At 43.9% G+C, this 14,591-nt stretch overlaps 3 protein-coding genes across 3 annotated transcripts; all 3 read left to right on the plus strand.

The window, feature by feature from the left end:
- Positions 1 to 1,348: 1,348 nt before the first annotated feature.
- On the plus strand, positions 1,349 to 1,766 carry N7484_012032 (uncharacterized protein; the record flags this gene model as incomplete). The annotated part of the gene is made up of 3 exons (XM_057122419.1): positions 1,349 to 1,406; positions 1,445 to 1,515; positions 1,683 to 1,766. The coding sequence occupies 3 exons, from the start codon at positions 1,349 to 1,351 to the stop codon at positions 1,764 to 1,766; spliced, it is 213 nt and encodes a 70-aa protein (XP_056968173.1).
- Positions 1,767 to 2,974: 1,208 nt separating this feature from the next.
- Positions 2,975 to 3,556, plus strand: N7484_012033 (shikimate kinase; the record flags this gene model as incomplete). Its single annotated transcript, XM_057122420.1, has 1 exon — positions 2,975 to 3,556. One exon carries the CDS (start codon positions 2,975 to 2,977, stop codon positions 3,554 to 3,556), a length of 582 nt encoding a protein of 193 aa, XP_056968174.1.
- An 8,647-nt stretch (positions 3,557 to 12,203) lies between these two features.
- Positions 12,204 to 13,366, plus strand: N7484_012034 (uncharacterized protein; the record flags this gene model as incomplete). The annotated part of the gene is made up of 2 exons (XM_057122421.1): positions 12,204 to 12,520; positions 12,583 to 13,366. The coding sequence occupies 2 exons, from the start codon at positions 12,204 to 12,206 to the stop codon at positions 13,364 to 13,366; spliced, it is 1,101 nt and encodes a 366-aa protein (XP_056968175.1).
- Positions 13,367 to 14,591: the final 1,225 nt, after the last annotated feature.

The raw sequence follows: 14,591 nt of genomic DNA on the forward strand, positions 1-14,591 counted from the left end.
GATGTCTCACATATAGAAAATTGGGAATCTTACTCATTGGATTGCCTTTTTCTCTACCATTCCTGACGTTACTTGAATTCCATAGATATTGTAGTAATCTAACGCAAGTGAAGGAATGACGGGTTTATTTGGATTTGAAAGAATCATATCTTAAAAACTTCGACCAAGAGTAAATCAACCGTAAACCGACAATTGCACTTTTCACCGTGTCCTTTACGTTTCTGCAGAATAATAACCCACTCATCAAAAAAGTTCAATAGAACGAGTGGCGGACTGGAGTCAGAACTGCGAAGATAAATCAACTGAAAACATCTCACTCGAATAAGCTTCCATAGATTGCCTGCTCTACCATCTAGTTGCAGTCTCCCACGTGGATAACTGTGATTCTCGTTAGCTCAAATCTCTTGTGCCGTCATGCACGAATTGAATCAAATCTCAGGCTTACCGCATCCCCTAGGCTTGAACTCAGATGTGACCCACCAACCCTTCGAGTTCTTATACCAGTTCCTTTATGGTCTGTTAGTACCAGTGTGACCCCCAAGGAAAGACAAAAGCCTTACTGGTACTTGCAGACGGGTGCAAAATTGTCACCTACGTTCGACTTTCCAACAATACCGCTGGAATCACAAGGATACTTGTGGTAGGGATAGCTGTGCTTGATCCTGCAATTATTGTCAGGGTGATCATGGCGGTTCCAGTCTCCGTCATTCCCTCTGTCTTCGAGTAAAAAGTCTTCGAAATCCGCGACTGGGCTCGCCATTGTCACTTGCGATGCAAGGGGAAGGAGGGCAGTAAGAATGTAGACAAAAGACTTCATCACGGAAGATGGTTAATAGTTGCCAAGCTTCGAATTGAAGTTCGAAGTTATGAAACTGTCAATGTGATGCTATGAAAGAGTGCAGAAGAGACCTTTCAAGCTTCTTTATATATTGCTTTCAGGCAAATACAGGAGCCACAAGGACAACAATGAAGTTGTCATCGACGAGGCCCAGTATGAAATTCACATTTCACGGGCCATGGTTGTCTAATTATAGATAGAAGCTACAAAATCTACGAATTGCAATGTAGAGAGCAGCCATAGTTCAAGGATACCTTGGTAAACAAGCCGGCACAACCGGGGAAAGGTGTATTTGATCGATAAGAGAGCAGATCACATAAGGTGCCAAGAAATTAGCGTGTGTCAATTTACTCAACTCCAGCTATACGCATACCAACGACTCAGATGACTGCTACATGTAAAGAGCTAGACCACATTAAGCTAGGGTTGCCGAGTCCTACACCCGATGAGTATACGAGCAACAGTGTATGTCTGATCAAAAATAGCATTCTGGGCTCTAAATCGATCGCCATGGTCTCCTTGTCTTCCGCGAACCAAGTTAACTTGATCTGGAGCATGATTAGCCATGGTATGAATTTTGGAGCTGAACCAATTTAGATATGTTAGTTGCCTTTGACCTTTGTTATCGTGCTCACAAGGTTCCTAGTAAAGCTATCTACGCCCACACAGATGGGTTGGTACGTCTTGGCGTTCATGTTTATAGATGAGCCATTTGCCTGTGTTTTGGTGAGCTCCGGAAATTCGACAAATTATTTGCGTTTTTGCATTGCACCTTTTCTGCCGTATGACATTCGATGAAGTTTCTGCAGTCATTTCTGACATGGCAACTTGTTCTAATTTCTAGGTTGATTACGCCATCGTAAATGACCTCCCGGTAGGCTCCGTGGCGGAGCGGAATTTGCTCAAACTCTACAAACAGGATTCTTAGAACTCGAGATTCAAGCCACGCCAAGGACAAAATTTCGGCGTTGACAGTATCCAGCGGCGGACGTACATATGCGAGAGAGAGAGAGCGGGGGAGCGAGATTCGCATTGGAAAATAATCTTCTGGGGATACGAGGCTAAACCACGCGAGAGCGACCCATGGTAGATCATCCGTCCAGGAAAATATCATCAAATACGACTTCTTCCAGCGCCTCATTGGTACTCATTGGTCGATATTTTTGTAATAAATATGTCTCGTATGGGTGAAAATCCATGAATATCCCCAAATATGTCATCAGGAATGTTCGAGATGCGATATAGCGAGAATGCATTATTGTTGTGCTAAGATTCGATTAGATAACCTTGGTACAAGCTGTCTTCAGTAAGCTTAGAGAAAACTTGATAATGCGTTTGGTAGGCTTTTATAGGGTTTTCGTCTTCTCTATCTTCCTCTTTTCCCAGCTTTGGATCTCGTTAATAAATCATCTTGTTTTCTTCCACGGTCTACTTTCCCTGTAAGCTGGACCTTGTAAAGTCTATGGCCAACTCGCCCATATCATACATGAGAATGCCATAAATACCCAAAATACTTTGGGTCTATATTCGTAGACGTATTCCAAAGGCACCTATATTACTTTCTGGAATACCGGGACACGAGTCAAATAAATCACGAGGCATTGCTTTGGTGTGACCGCGGCGGGGACTGTAGCCGGGGCACACACCACTCGGCATAACATCGCAGAATCCGAAGAAACTCATAAGTGACATTCGTTTTGATATCGACTTCCTCGAACCTTGCTCAAATAAGGCAGCAAGTGATCGTATTCATACAGCCATGGCTAAATACTTGAAAACATGACATTGGCGTATTGTTGTCGGAGTGGGTCCGATTGCCAAGATCTCCAATGCCGGGATTGACAATCATTGGCCAGTGGTGCTATTGTCTCCTGATGAATTTTCAATGCTCGCCAGGGGTAAGTCGATCACAGTATTGCCGACCCACGACCCACGACCGACTGTTAAACCTAATTGTCATATTTATCAGATTTCCATCCTACCACCAGCGACTAGTTGAATACTCACCGCTGGCCAGGACCCGGTCAGTACGTCGAAGTTTTACCTCAAGCATTCTGACTGAATTACATAGTGAACAACTACCCAAATATCGCACCAAGCAGCAAGATTGGTTCAAATCCTGTCGTTCATCATACAATGACAACCCACCAGTCCATTTTTGTTATTGGAATGAGAGGAATAGGGAAGACGACCATGGGAAAGTGGCTTGCGGAGTTGTTGTCCTGGACCTTTGTCGATCTAGATGAGATGATTGCCGAACAGAACGGACTTAAATCTGCGGATTTAATCCGGCGCTTTGGCTGGGAAAATTTTCGACCTCGAGAGGTCGCTGCTCTGAAGGAGGTTATGAAGACAAGGCCACAAGGCCATGTCGTCTCATGCGGCGGTGGAATTGTCGAAACGGAAGAGGCACGCATCTTGCTGAAAGAATGGCACGCCAACGGCATAGTTCTTCTTGTTCATCGTGATATGAAAGAAGTGGCCGAATATCTTCTTGCCGATAAAACTCGGCATGAATTCCCACAAGACATACAACAAACCTATGAGCGCCGAAAGCCGTGGTTTGATGAGTGCAGCAATCTTTCTTATCTTAGTCCGCGTCCTCATCATGGCGATGGGATTCCCCAACATTTTGAGAGCTTTGTGTCTGGCATAGAATGGCGCGCGCTTGAGGATGGTAGGGCAATTTTGATGGAAAAGTCGTCGCCATCTTCATAACCTCCCACACCAGCCAGTGGTTGTGTTACTTCGGAAACTTGATAAATATTTTCATTCTAACCGCATGTAAAGCTTTGCACTAGACAAAACTGCGCAAAAAAGTACACAACGTCCTGATTGAATTTCCAGGAATCACCAGCCGTTGTGTAGAAGCGAAGCGCATTCCCTTCATGTTTACTCGTTCTACTTTGTAGCATCGCATGCACCCTAGCATGGCTCGATCATAGACTGGATAATTTAAGATAAAGTCTATAGCCCGGGTCTCTGAAGCTGTTTTTTACCTAACCCACAAATCTCCAGTGCCACTCACAAGGTTCCATCTTGACTGACTCTTCTTGTCATTGGACAATCTATTTCGAGACGTTGAACGGCTCGGTTTACTACTACCTCCACACTGCCCTTCAATTTGATCGATTCATGTCCAGAGGCAGTGATGTTTCAGTGGACCAAGATGATTACATTCAAAATGGCAGATGTTCCATCGTCTCCGGTTTCACTTCTGGAACTGGTGTCCCGGCAACCTGGGCATCCAACCACTTCAACCACTGGGGCAAGAGAAAGGGAAAGTCATCCTTGATGGAAATAGATGTTCGCCCACGCTGAACCGCGGCGGCAGTCTCATCGCAGCTGGAATTGCAGATAAAACGCCCCCTTATCCCTTTGTGCTTTCTTCACTAATGGGCACCCAAGAGTGCGCAGAGATATTATCCGGGTCAAGAAGCCCCAAACCACTGTGGGCGTATCTTCGGCGGCTTTCGCGCATTATTTGATCAGGCAGACGAAGAAGAGTGGGCGGCCGCTACCTCTAGGCTACAATATCAATTCAAATATCCCAGAAATTACTTCAGCGACTTCTGATGACTGGAAGGGCAGGAAATATTGCTGTCGCCTTCAATGAGGCGTCGAGTCCTTTACCGAGCGCGAGCTTACCTCAGCACCAGCGCTGGTCAAGTGGATAAATGGCGATTGCTGTCTCTTATCAAAGACCAATATATCCTCTAAAGCTTTCACTTCAAGGTTGGTTATGGTTCGCCAAATGGCCAAAGTTTGTCTACCGTCCCCAAAATTCGCGAATCATTGGAGACTTTCGATGAATATTGATGAGCAAGGGTGGCTTAAAAACCAATGCCAGTGTCTTTGCATAATACTGGATCAGCAATAAGTACGGTACAATTATCTTTGATCCTTTTGGGAGAGAATATATCCTTCAATGTGAGAAAATGATCATTGTTCGCGATGCTACTCTTTCCCTTTTCTGCATAGCAGACCATGCCAGTCATCTAGGTACCCCAGAATTCACTTTACTGAATCAGAAACAATCAATCCTGTTTTTTTTTTTTTTTTTTTTTTTTTTTTTTCTTTTTCAAATAGATGATCACAAAACTCAGATCTTGCATTATCCACAAGGAACTTCTTGTAATGTCCAATCAATGCACTCGGCTATAGGCAAGGGCCCGTGTTTCCAAGCAGGATGTCGAGCTATGTTAATTGCCGTATATTCTTTCATCATTTCATGCGTTACTATAATACAGACGGTCGAAGGCCAAAGTTCGAGCAGAACGAGTGGATGATGATTACTTTGTGAGATAGCGTTTTAATTTAGATGAAAGAATCATTCCTACCTCCCTGCATCATTGAGGCTTACTCGGGAGTGCCACTCTACTGGCCTCTTATAGTCAATGATTCGCTCATAGATTAAAAAAGCATGGTATATATTTGTAAAGCTTTTTTGCGAGATCATGTGATCCCTCTGTTAGATAGACCAGCGGCTCTCACTCCACCGCTTCAACCAGCACATGACATTCTGATACTCTCAAACACTCTATTTTCGAGCAAAACTTAGTCGCTTTCTCTACCTTATCAACGGGCTCACGTATTGGATGAGTATTGCGGCGAGTCGAAGAAGAAATGCACTATCACAATGAATAGAAAATTTGGGTTCGCTAACCAGCCAAGCCCTTCTAGTAGATTAACGCACAGGCTTAGACAATGACAGGCCCAGGAGAACTTGTCTGTCGCATGACGTCCCTTAGGGATGTTTCAGCACGTACCTGTCAGGAAATATTCTTCCTTCTTCTATACCCTCTCTTCATAGCGATATTTGATATAATTCCATGCACTCCTTTCCGTTCTAATAGAACTATCAATGTAGTCGACTTTGCCCTAATATTCTAGCAACTTATATCCCAATCGTAGATGCTATTTCATAGCTTGGACGTCTTTCGTGAGCAGGGAAGGAGAAAATTGAACCACAATCATAAGCAAACGAATAATTTTCGTGTGTGTACAGGATTTCCATTCGCCATGAAGTTATACTAGAGATTGAAAATGGCCTTGTAACACTGACGGGGTGGATATAATTCACCAGGGCCATCATAACCCGAATATCCTGCCGACAAGGTGGCGTAACGGTAGAGCATCACCTAGGCAGGTCCGTAGAAGGACGAAAATAGTCCGGGGCCTATTCTTGAATATCTATGGACGATGGGTTCGAATACTTTTACCGGCACAAATTCTACCTCTGAGATACCCACCGAAGAAAACGACAGGTCTAGTTGATAGGTCTGGGATCTGGAGGTGGCCCCTAAGGTAGGGCTCAGTCTACCGTGGAGGATAAAAGGTTGGATGGGCTCATGGGCGTACTCCACTCCTAGACAGGTATGCCTGCAATGGAGCACCTCACACTGCGAATGCGGAAGTGGTTAAGGTACCGTGTTTGTTTATACGAATGAGACAAGGGGGGAAGAAAAGCGACGGCCGGAGATCCCCCGAAAGTCAACAAGTATATCATAGAACAGATAGTGGGCCCTGGTCGCTTTCAAGTGCCAGGCTTACACCCCGGTGTTGGTCGCTTTTAAGTGCTACATATACCATTCCTTTCTGGGTCTGATTTTGTCTAGGCGTTAGGGAATTCTCTGGTGCCACTGGGGCCCGACCTACATTATCAACCGCGATTCAAGCACAGGTAGCAATAGGGTATAGAATTCATCATCATCATATCATCGTCATCACATCATCGTCAACATCATCATGCCGAATTCCTTTACTCGTTCCCATTATCAATCTAAATCACCAATAGCATTGAATGTATAACAAAAAGAGAAGAAAAAAAGCTGCTCCTTGCTTATACGATGGACTAAGCGATGCGAAAACTCATTGTGACCTTTTTGCCTATAATGGGCAGTATGCTTTTGCGAAATATATTCGAAGTCAGACAGTTTTGACCTAGGTCACGTAAAATGGTGGACACATGTGAAGTCATTCTAGTAGGTTTTCGGTCAGTGTTATGATCCGCATCACCTTTCGTCAGCCGCGCGACCCGAATCTTGTCATGCAGCAAATTCTAATATCTATCGAATATTCGTCCAGTGCTTGTACATATGTGACATGGCGCACGATGTCATCACGTCTCCTATGCAGGAAGCTACTGTACGTCACTCGTCTAAGTAGCCTCAGGAACCTTTGCACTTGCACAGACGAGCAGGTCCAGGGGAGTAGACTCATATCTATACATGTCTTGGCCTGCAGCCAGTGCGCACTTTGTGGTAGCTCAGCCTCACGTTTTTTTACCCGGTTGATGTTTCCACGGCTCCTTCACTTAGGTTGGACTAGTTCAGAAAAAGAGTAAAAGTGTTGATTTCGAAATTGCTTGTGAACTGCGATCAATACGCCACCGCGATGACACTCACCCACCCCTTGCCTCAGTCCCGAACAATGTGGTTGATGACTGACAACTGCTCAGCTTGTGATTAGTATATTATTGCAAATCTCTAAAAGATAGAGGTCACCGGAAGTGTCCTACTGATGGCGCTTCGACAGCTTGCCAAGTCGTATTTGAGGATCAGTGCTCGGCCATCTCCGTATCGTTGGCCTTAACATCTTTGAAATTTTTTCAAAGCCCCCTGGGATCGACAAATTCCGAAATAGGGGTAAGCCAATAAAAACTTCCGAGACTCTACGCTAGACAATAAACAGATGCTAGTTCAGCCACCTCGTCATACGCATATCACACCGCTACTCAGCATGGGACTCCCGACCATATACTCGGTGCTGCTGGCTGAAACCACCGAGGCACGTCGCCCTTAGAATCATCCCTCTTTTTTACGTTACTCTTTGCGCTCCAGCTACACCAGCTCTATGAAAGTGCTGAACCAATGCCTTGACCATTGTCGAATTAGACTCAATAATCAGATCAGTACGTCCCAGATGAGAGCTGACAAAGCAATTTCAATAAAAGTGACATCCTGCATCTGGTCCTACATTTTCACGTTACACAGACGAAAATAGCAGTGAGGGATGGAGTTTCTGTTCTCCACATTTATTTTTGCTTTCTCTGTCTATCGAGTAGATGGACAATAGTAGTCTGACGCCAAAAGATCCTTGAGCACTCGGTCTAAGTTACTTGCGTCTCGGTTTCAAAAAAGCATACATAGCTAGTGTGACTTATCATTCATGTTTCGCAGCAGCACATTCTTATGCGTGTAGCTCATGCACTTATCCAATAAACAAATGTCACATACCAATGACAACTATGCTATCCCTTGCATTTCCACTTAAAAGACTTCCAGCGCCGATCCTCATCTATCCCGATGTTTCACGACATTCTCCCACATTTGATCTACATATTTATTGACATCCAAGACCTTTAAAAGGGTGGCTTACTGGACACCAACTGCCTGTATCGTCAGTTTTTTTTTCATCTCACACATCGCTTATTATAAAGCCCTCCGTATCGGCATTCTTCTATCATTGATATAGAACATACATCATGATGCGACCGTATTTTTTGGTCGGATTACTTGCTGCTATCTGTCATCCGGCGTACGGCCTAGTTTTCCATGATAAAATCAAGCAAGTTGTCGGTGAAAGCTCGCTTCCATTACTCCATGATGTTGAAAACTCAACTTCCGTGAGATTTGGCACCCCGCCCGATTTCGACACGCAGGCCTGGACTTTTAACACCGAGGGCTTTAGCGACGATGAAGCTGTCATCACGCCTTTAAACTCCTCCAAGACACTCTTATGCCAGCCAGGCAGCAGATGCAGGCTGGATCTTGAAGAATCGAAACAAGCATATCGGGTCACTAGAGTTGAAGGGAAAACCTTTACGTTTCAAGATATTTTGTCTTCGCTCTACGTGTCTCGGACATCCGACCTGTACCTGGAGCTAACTGAGGTTACTTCTGACTCCATATATTTTGATTTGGAACATTTGGAGGTTTCAAGTAAGACCTTTAGCCTCCGATTTTAACACTATCTATATGCTGACACAAACTCCTCCCTTAGAAAACCATGAGGAAATCTAGACAAGGAGAACTAAGGCTATTTAATAGCCACCTCTGAAGGACTTTAAGAGTCCTGAAATTTTGGACTTTTAGGTACCAAGTCTTTGCTCCAAACCAACCTGAGTGGTTAGAGTGATCATATTGGAACAAAGGGGAGAGGGTAATTGTCTTATGCAGAACGATAATTCTACTATTGATATGTAGGAATCACTGTCGTGGAGAAACTGTATTTCGTTTGTCTTATGTGAAATTGAATTCCAGAATCTTTTAGTGAGCTAAGATTTCTCTAATCTAAATCCCTGTTGGACGTAGAAAGATCTTTAGGTGAAGAATGCATAGTAATCTTAATTATGGGCGGTCGGTCTACCAGACCCTGAAATCCCTTTAAAATTCCATTTCCCAACACAGAAGGCATGTCTAAGGTTGGCAGGGCGATTGATTACCATTATTAGGGAATTAGATCAGATGATCAAGGCAGGGTGGTCAAGCTGACCTTATTCAGGGTCTTCTCAGGGAATTCTTTGACATAGAAAATGGAGAAGAAAGAGGCATGAGATTAGAACTATTCTGCCGAAATACGTGAACTAAATACATGAGATTTAGAGATACATCCAAACAGAAAAAAACAAAACAAAGTGTCGGCATATATTAGATGATGTAAGCTAGCTAGATCACATGATATTAGTAAGCACACACATAAGGTGCGTGCCCGTAGATAGCAGAATGGACAGACAGACACATATACTCGAGGGGATACCCATTGGTCGCTGTTCCACCGCCTGATTAAGTATACAGACACAAAGAAAACGTCACGTGACATTACATGAGCAAAGATACGTAGCGGAGAATTCTAGTAAAAATGAAGGATAAAGTGCGAACTTCAAAGAACACATAAGGACTCCATTTTCTGACACTAAATGGCCTCATAGTAGGTCTAGCTGAACGTAAAAATATGCCTGGTCCCACCTTAGAGTTTTGGAATGCTTTTAGAGTGTGAGCATAAAGATGACATATTGACTTATATCAGGAAGGCTCAGTGATCTATTGACCTACTAATATAATTACCAAATTCATATACTCACTTAGCTCTAATTAAGTGTGTGAAAGCGCCGACAGGGCGTACTCTAATCCTGAACGAGCACCACAAAGGACTATGGGAAGTAAGAAGTGAATTGGATTCTTGAAGCTTATTACTTCCAAGTATACCATGGCTAGCTACGGTTCTAGTATATATATGCGATAAATCACAACTTAAAGTTCAACAACCGGGACTTCTCTTATATTCCCTTTCTATAAAGGTATTATTCATAGTATATATCCGGTGTCAAGTAGACCTGGACAAAACCCGCGGGATTCTCACCATGGGACTGACCGTGGCACGGGTATTTTCATGAAAACCAGTCCCATGGGAGTGGGGCGTGGTGGTCAAAAGCACTTAGTCCCGTCCCATGGGGGTATGTCCCGCCCGCGATGGGACATGGGTATTCCCACGGGTATTGTAAACAGTGCAAACTTACCCTTTTTAGACATGCATTAATTATCCAATTTCTACTGTATTTTTGGTAGTAATCTATATACGCACGTGACTATATATCCATGACTAGAATTCTATTAGAACCACTAAATTCCACTAGAACCACCCTTTTTCTAAGGTTCCAAGTTCGATTCTAGCTCTATATTACATACCAAAACAGCTTAAATTACCAATCTTTCAGCATTCTTAGTCAGCAGATTATATAGGGACTTTATGTAGATATGGGTAATTTTGCGACTCCCATGGGAAGCCCGTGGGTATACCCAGGACGGGAAATAGGTAAAAAAAAAATCCCATGGGAGTGGGGCGTGGTGGTCAAAACCATATTATCCCGGCCCGTATGACTAAGGACCCGCGGGCACGGGACAAGAATTTAGGACCTCCCGCGGGTTTTGTCCAGGTCTAGTGTCAAGTCAAATTCCACAGAAGGTTTAGTCAAAGATAAGTATTTGGGACTTGGATTGTTGAATCATTGAATTTTCTTGGTGTTATTATGAACGCTGGCATTGAATTACGCCGAAGCCCATAATCATACACAATTGTGTTTAAATAGCATCATGGATAATTCGAAATGGCTAAAACGCGTTGGTGCTGAGATATCAAATCGTCTTTAACATGTGTTATGGGGGGTGGCCCGGCCAGGAGGGTTGCTCGCTTGCTGGTGTGGAATTACGTGAGAAAGCTTTTCAACAGAGAATCAAATATATGTTCGATGAAATAGAAGTCTAGAGTGGTAATTTATTCGGAAAAGGAATAATTGTAGAAATCATTGATTTTCGGATTGACTACGTGATGAACCTTGGAAGAATAGACTTATGGGCATCAGGTGCATTTTTTAAAACAAAGTTTTTCCATAAAATCCGATTCTCAGCGTGTGGTTTAAATTAAATGTGTTAATCATAATTTAGGGATTCAAATATATCCAGCATACTGGTGGATAGACGTCTGTTGAGCCGGCACTCCTTCGGTCCGTAAATATGCTTTAGAGCACAGAATATATCAGTAATGCATGTGCACTGTACAAGGTGATTCGGCTGAGGCAGTGGGTGTCTAATCTTTTGTGTCATTTGTGTTCCATTGTTTAATGCCACCAGTGCAGTGTGGCATATTATCGCGAATCTGAGATACAATCATGTTTTAATCTCGCATTGCTCTACCCTTACCCGGTAGCCAGCCACCGATAAGCAGAGTGACTTCTAAAGCTATACAGATACGAAAACAAGCAAGGACAAGTCTTTCCACACCATATTTCACGGATGTCCTTTTTGGTAATACCGAATTTACCAAAGACGCAAGCCAGGGGGCTCCCAAAATGGCATAAGATCCCCAAAAATCTGATCCAGCTTCGAAAAAAACAATGATGCACATTTTTGCTATTTTCCGAGGGTAATCTTTACTCCATGCTTTAATGTGGTGGCTGGTATTGGAGAATACTTCCGTGACCGATGTGGTCGGAATTTCAGTTTTCCTTAACCAGGGCTTCTGCTGGAACTAGCCGCATTCTCTCCGGGAGCCCTTCATAAGGTCGCATCCTAAGCATTCCTCCCAAGCAAATTGTTGTCTGATTCCCCAAATTAGGGACCTATAGACGTAGACGGCCGAGTCATGCAATCTTTAGCAGTATACTAACATCTATAGCATTTATTTCCTCAGCAGTATATGTAGCTTCTAATGCCCGAAGCCTTCTGCCGGCGTGCATCCTTTGAATTTCATTTTCAATTCAAAGTCCAAACTCTTCGCTTCTGAAGTCTTTTGTAGAGCTTCAAGCTCACCGCTTCATTCTTTCTCCATATATGTCAATCAATCACTATTGACCCCGATCGCATTCATGCCTTTCTCACTTACTACGATAACTCTCTCTGCCCTGCTCCTGCGGACGATACCCATCGTTGTTGCCCATCCTGCTTTAGGTGGAATATTGCCATTGAAAGGAGTATCAGAAAATCCAAGTGGCTACACAAACCTAAAAGAGACCGACTTTACTGCGCCTTGGGAACAATATAAATCTGGAGAAGTTGGCTCTCAGAATGGTCTTGAGAACGCTAGTGGTGGTGACCCAGATCACTCATGTGGCGGTAGTGGTGGTAAAGGTGGCGGCGGAGGCACGTGGAGTGGTACTGTCACGACGATGACTATCACTGACTGGTGAGTTGATATTTGTCTGCCTTGATAAATCCAGAATGCTTATATCTCATTTCGACCTCTAGCACCGTGACTCCTACAGCCACTATCACCATAACTACTGATGGCAATGGCTCTGGCACTGCTACATTCACTGTCACCACTACTGACACTGCCTTCACTACTACAACATTTACCACTATCGATACTGTCACTGTTACCACCGCCAATACACGTCCCACGAAGACCGTCACTGACACCCTCACGGAGACTATCAATGACTGTGAGACGACAAAAACAGATATCACCACCGTTACCGAAGATGGCCCGACAGTCACTGAGACAACCACTGCCACGACTGCAGGACCAACCGTCACTTCAACTGTGACCACTGCAGCATCGACCGTCACTGATCCAGGCTCCACAATTACCGAGACAGAGACCAAGACCAATACGGTGACTGAGCATGTGACCGACACAATAACCAATAACCAAATAATTACCGAAACGACTACTGCCACTCAAACTGAGACTCTAGAGGTAACCACTACGGTGACCGCTGATGACTGCTCAGACACCGGTACTGGCGGTGGCGGCTTGGATTACGGAACCTGCTCGGACCCAACCATCCTATGGGAATACGGCCTTGATGGACGCACGGACTACTCTTATACCACCCGGAACCAGGTTGATTTTCCATTTGGCTCCTCGCCAGACATTTTTACTCCAGAAGATCTCATTTGTAACCGTCTCAAGAGCCCCTGCAATGCCCCGCAGGCCACTATAGACCAGTGCTATGCAGCTGAAGAAGCGACTGCCGGTATGACTGGACAGGAGGCTGCTGATACGTGGAATTCGTTGATGACATAGGTTTGAGTATCTTTCTTCTCCTGTGTTTCGTTTAATATGCTTCTTCTATGATGAAGGCTAGATCGTTATGACTGTTTAATTTTCGGTTTGAAGTCTAAGTGTAGGCTACTTATTAATTTAGAAACTCAGTTTGTTAGAAATTCAGTTGAATTATTCGTTGATTGGCGAAACGAGCTTGTCTCAAAAAGATGTTTCCTGGTTGATGGATTCTAAGTAGTATGCCATGTTGTGTCTGCTTCTGCAGTAGAATCGTCGAACCTCTGACATGCATTGAAGCCGAAACAGTTACACCCGCATGAAAGACTGGTATGAGACCATAAGACCAGGCATATTCTGCTGGACTAGAATCTACCTTAGAGTCTTACGTATATGAGAGAAGAGGGTAGTTATATTAGTTCGCGCGAACAGTTAGGAGGCTCCCCTAACGCTCAATAAGGGTCACTATTTCTACTCTCTTGAAAAACCTTTATCGCCCGGGCAGTATCTTGTATCAGTAGAAGGATATAGTATATCTTCACATTTCGCTGGCTTCAAATGAATTCCACCCTCCTTTCATGTGCATGATTGCTGGGAAATATCTTTGCAACAATTATTTATGCATATTATGAGCGACATCTTTGAATAGAAACGTAACCACTGCGTCAGTGCGAGAGGAGAGGTACGCAGAGCGACCGCTAGCAATTCACGTAAAGCTGAGTGATATCAAGACTCAATTTTCGCATGCGCGCCAATAGTTCCACTTTCTGACACACGTGGGGCAATTTCGATGATTACTTACATGATATCGTCAACATAACAATCGCTCAACGCTTGGAAATGGAAGACGAGCCAGCCGCCACTTTAAAATCAGAAATTATAATTGAAAACTCTCTTCAGTTTTCCCATGCATGAGAGGATGTACCGGTAAATCTTGGTACTGTCGGTAAAGTCATTAGAGCTGACTCCTGAAATTTGGGTTTCAAGAGCGTAACGATCGGTGACTAAATCCATATCATCAAGAGAGACGATCTTCGTTCCTTTCCCGAGTTTCCAGCACAGAAACATGACTACCATGATGGGGACCTCCAGATAGTTTGACGCAAAACTCACCAAGGTCGAAATTTGGGCTAAAGTAAGACCACCCTTACACGAGAACGAGGAACATGTTCAAGCCAGCTGCTAGCATAGGACCCACTAGATATGTAAAGTTCTTATACTCTATGGCTAGGCTTTGGCTGCATTGGTT

This window comes from Penicillium longicatenatum, assembly GCF_028827895.1.
Source record: "Penicillium longicatenatum strain IBT 33135 chromosome Unknown contig_7_segment0_segment0, whole genome shotgun sequence".
Lineage (NCBI taxonomy): Eukaryota > Fungi > Ascomycota > Eurotiomycetes > Eurotiales > Aspergillaceae > Penicillium > Penicillium longicatenatum.